The 4786-nt window shown below is 51.1% G+C and overlaps 1 protein-coding gene across 1 annotated transcript in view; it reads left to right on the forward strand.

The window, feature by feature from the left end:
• PRR12 (proline rich 12) overlaps positions 1 to 4786 on the forward strand; it is a 38161-nt gene that overhangs the window by 11574 nt on the left and 21801 nt on the right. Inside the window, exon 6 of the mRNA XM_017521056.2 lies at positions 281 to 720. Within this exon, the coding sequence (XP_017376545.1) occupies positions 281 to 720 (440 nt within the window). The remainder of the gene's footprint in view (positions 1 to 280; positions 721 to 4786) is intronic.

Consider the following 4786-nt stretch of genomic DNA (forward strand, 5'->3'; position numbering starts at 1 on the left):
CCATCTCAAAAAAAAAAAAAAAACCAGACAAGGAATTTGGAAACACAAAGACATTTCAGGACTGAGAAGAGCATTAGGGATGGGAGACAGGTCTCCTTCACAGCCACTGGAGGCAGAGTGGGTCTCTGGAGAGACTCTGGTAGGGTAGAAGGACCACTGGGAGCTCAGTGGCAGATACGGACAGAGGGGCTCTTGGTACAGAAAGCGATGTTTAAGGCACAAGAGGAACGGTGCCAGGAATGATAATAACGTCCAGGCCTGATGCCCCTGTCTCCCCCAGAGCCCCCGCTGCTGGAGGAGAAACCCCCACCCACTCCGCCTCCTGCCCCAACTCCTCAGCCTCAGCCTCAGCCTCCACCACCGCCTCCGCCGCCACAGCCAGCCCTGCCCTCACCACCCCCGCTGGTGGCCCCCACGCCCAGCTCACCACCGCCGCTGCCACCACCGCCACCGCCACCTCCACCAGCTGTGCCCTCGCCTCCACCGCCACCCCCACCAGCCGTGGCCCCACCGGCTGCCCCTCCCGAGGAGCCAGCTGCCGCCCCGTCCCCCGAAGACCCTGAGCTGCCCGACACCCGGCCCCTGCACCTGGCCAAGAAGCAGGAGACGGCGGCGGTGTGTGGGGAGACCGACGAGGAGGCCGGCGAGAGTGGTGGAGAGGGCATCTTCAGGGAGCGGGACGAGTTTGTCATCCGTGCCGAGGACATCCCTTCCCTCAAGGTGAGTCCCAGCCGTCTCCAGAAACCGGGCCTGATGGGTTGGGTCTTTTGAGTGTTTGTTGAGCGCCTGCTGGATGGCAGGCTTGTGTTGGGACCTGCAGATCTAGTCATGGCTGAGGCAGAATGGCTGGGCGCCCCTGGAATTCACAGTGCGACGGGGCCATAGAGATGGCGAGGACCTGCCGGCCTCAGAGGTGTTATTTGCGTATGTGTCTATACATGTGTTACCTATGTATAAGGTAAAGCAATTGCTAACGTTGATGCGGATACCCAGCTGTGGGTGGTATCTGCATAAAAGACCAGTACAAGCAGACGGGGTTCTGACCTTAGGGAGCTTCTAGTCTAATGGACCAGCCAAGAGAGGCGGGCTGCTTTGCCATTTACAGCACAGTGGTGGACATGTGAGTCACGACCTAGACTACCTGCAGATACACACGCATGTAACCCGGAAGTGTAATAGTGAAGTGGGCCAGACGCGGCGGCTTACACCTGTCATCTCAGCACGTTGGGAGTTTGAGACCAGCCTAGGCAACAGAGCAAAACCTTGTCTCTCAAACAAACAAGAAGTGAATCATTTGGGAATGCTTATTGTGTGTCAGGCTATATCTTTTTTTTTTTTTTCTGAGACGGAGTCTTGCTCTTGTCACTCAGGCTGGAGTGCGGTGGCTCAGTCCTCGGCTCACTACAAACTCCACCTCCCGGGTTCAAGTGATTCTCTCGCCTCAGCCTTCCGAGTAGCTGGGATTACAGGCGCATACCACCATGCCCAGCTAATTTTTGTATTTTTAGTAGAAATGGTTTAATCGTTAAATACGTAAATGCAGACCAACAGCCTGTTCACTGCTTCTAGTTATTCTACTGCAAGGGTTGGAAAACTATGGCCCCTAGGCCAAATCCAGCCCACGGCTTGTTTTTGTAAATAAAGTTTTATTGGCACACAACCATGCCCATTCATTTACATGTGTATAGCTGTTTTTCCCATATGGCAGAGAGCTGGGTAGTTAGCTGGCCCTCAGTGGCAAAAAATAGCTCTGGCGCATCATGAATAAGGTTTGCTGGTCTCTGCTGTCACTGGACAGATAGAATTGGATCAGAGGATTAATGTGCAAGGCGCTTGATGGGGTAGGTGTTATCAGCTGCCCGCGGAGTGCTCTGCGCAAGCGTGCGGCAGGGCAGGTGCTCAGGGGGTCAGCCCATTCTCACCCTGATGGTGGCACCGAAGCCAAGGCTGTTGTCCATGTCAGTCACTGTCATTGATTCTACTGATGATGAGACAAGATTATTATTTGGCCCTTAACGTACAGTGTGACATTTAATCTTGGCCAGGCGTGGTGGCTCACACCTTTAATCCTAGCACTTTGGGAGGCCAAGGTGGGCAGATCATCTGAGGTTAGGAGTTCGAGACCAGCCTGGCCAACATGGCGAAACCCTGTCTCTACTAAAAATAAAAAAAATTAGCCGAGTCTAGTGGTGTGCACCTGTAGTCCCAGCTATTTGGGAGGCTGAGGCAGAATTGCGTGAATCTGGGAGGCAGAGGCTGCACTGGGCTGAGATTGCGCCACTGTACTCCAGCCTGGCTGACAGAACGAGACTTCATCTCAAAAAAAAAAAAAAAAATAGAGCCATGTACCCATTACTCAGATTCCAACATCATCACATTTCCCTTAGTATTTTCTGTCCCCCACTGTACCCTGCCAATCCCAGATACCGTATCTTCTCATTTGTACCTTACTGTCTTTGTAATGCCTACAAAAGAACATTTCTTTCCTTCCTTCTTTCCTTCTTTCCTTCTTTCCTTCCTCCTTTCATTCTACCCTTCCTCCCTCCCTCCCTCTCTCTCTCTCTCTCTCTCTCTTTCTTTCTCTCTCTCTCTTTCTTTCTTTCTTCCTTTCTTCCTTTCTTTCTTTCCTTTCTTTCCTTTCTTTCTTTCTTTCTTTGCCTCACTGTTTTTGGCCAGGCTCATCTTGAACTCCTGAGCTCAGGTGATTGTCCTGCCTTGGCCTCCCGGAGTGTTGGGATTGCAGGCATGCACCACCGTACCTGACCAAAAGAACTCTTTTCTTTTCTTTCTTTTTCTTTTACTTTTCTTCACCCAGTCTCGCTGTGTCACCAGGCTGGAGTGCAGTGGCGCAGTCTTGGCTTGCTGTAACCTCCACCTCCCAGGTTCAAGCAATTCTCCTGCTTCAGCCTCCCGAGTAGCTGGGACTACACGTGTGCACCACCACGCCACGCTAGTTTTTTTGTCTTTAAGTAGAGACGGGGTTTCACCATGTTGGCCAGGCTGGTCTCATGCCCAGCCAAAAGAACATTCCTAAGAGATTTGTAAGTCATGTAGGAAAATGCCAGAATGATTACCCATGACCTAGCCTGGTGTTCCCAGCACCTGCAGTCTCCGGTGTCCTTCCCTCCCTGGTCCTCCTGCATCCCATGGCTGTCCTGGTCCCCTTGATGCCCTGTGTGTATTACTTCAGTTTGTGTGCATGATTTCTTTAAATCACGGAAGTTAATTTAGCCATCAGCCTGGGATAGGTGAGGAATGGGGTGAGTGAACAACAGTGATAGGAGTGTTGGTTGGGTTTGGTGGCTCTCGCCTGTAATCCCAGAACATGGAGAGGCTGAGGTGGGAGGATCGCTTGAGGCCAGGAGTTGGAGACCAGCTGTGCAAATAGCAAGACCCCTCCCATCGACCAAAAACAATAAATAAATTAGCCAGGCGTGGTCTCAGCTACTTGGGAGGCTAAGGTGGCCGCATCGCTTGAGCCCAGGAGTTTGAGGCTCCGGTGAGCTGTCTGTGACCGCATCACAGCACAACAGACTCAGCGACAGAGTGAGACTCTGTCTCTGAAAAAGAAAAAAAAAAGAAATGTCTAGTACCTCCTGAGGAATAGCATTTTGGGCATGTCTCACTCAGGATTTCGTTTTATCTTTCTTTGTTTTTAAAATCATGATCACATACGTACCATGAAGTTTATTTTAACCATTTTTTAATTTTTTGAGACGGAGTTTCGCCCTTGTTTCCCAGGCTGGAGTGCAGTGGCGCGATCTCAGCTCACCGCAACCTCCACCTCACGGGGTTCAAGAGATTCTCCTGCCTCAGCCTCCCAAGTAGCTGAGATTATAGGCATGTGCCACCACACCTGGCTACTTTTGTCTTTATCTATTTATTTGGAGATGGAGTTTTGCTCTTATTGCCCAGGCTGGAGTGTAATGGCAAGATCTTGGCACACTGCAACCCCCACCTCCCAGGTTCAAGCGATTCTCCTGCCTCAGCCTCCCAAGTAGCTGGGATTACAGGCATGCGCCACCGCAGCCGGCCAATATTTTTTTGTGTTTTTAGTAGAGACAGGGTTTCTCCACGTTGGTCAGGCTGGTCTCAAACTCCCGACCTCAAGTGATCTGCCCGCCTTGGCCTCCCAGAGTGGTGGGATTATAGGCATGAGCCACTGCACCCAGCTACTTTTGTATTTTCAGTAGAGACGGGGTTTCTCTATCTTGGTCAGGTTGGTCCCAAACTCCCGTCCTCCACGCCTATAATTGCAGCACTTTGGGAGACCAAGGCTAGCAGATCGCCTAAGGCCAGGAGTTCGAGACCAGCCTGGTCAACATGGTGAAATCCCGTCTGTACTAAGAATACAAAAATTAGCTGGGCATGGTGATACGTGCCTGTAATCCCAGCTACTCGGGAGGCTGAGGCAGGAGAATTGCTTGAACCTAGGAGGTAGATGTTGCAGTGAGCTGAGATCATGCCACTGTACTCCAGCCTGGGCTGGGCTACAAGAGTGAAACTCTGTTTAAAAAAAAAAAAAGAATATTGACATTGTTGAACCACCATCACCACCATCCATCTCCAAGTTTTATATTTTTATATAAAAAGATAAACTTGGCTGAGCATGGTGGCAGGTGCCTATAATCCCAGCACTTTGGGAGGCTGAGGCAGGTGGATCACCTGAGGTCAGGAGTTTGAGACCAGGCTGGCCAACAGGGTGAAATCCCATATCTACTAAAAATATGAAAATTAGCTGGGTGTGGTGGCTGGCGCCTGTAATCCTAGCTACTCAGGAGGCTGA

The sequence above is a fragment of the Cebus imitator genome, unplaced genomic scaffold, assembly GCF_001604975.1.
Source record: "Cebus imitator isolate Cc_AM_T3 unplaced genomic scaffold, Cebus_imitator-1.0 Scaffold948, whole genome shotgun sequence".
NCBI classification, from domain to species: Eukaryota; Metazoa; Chordata; class Mammalia; order Primates; family Cebidae; genus Cebus; species Cebus imitator.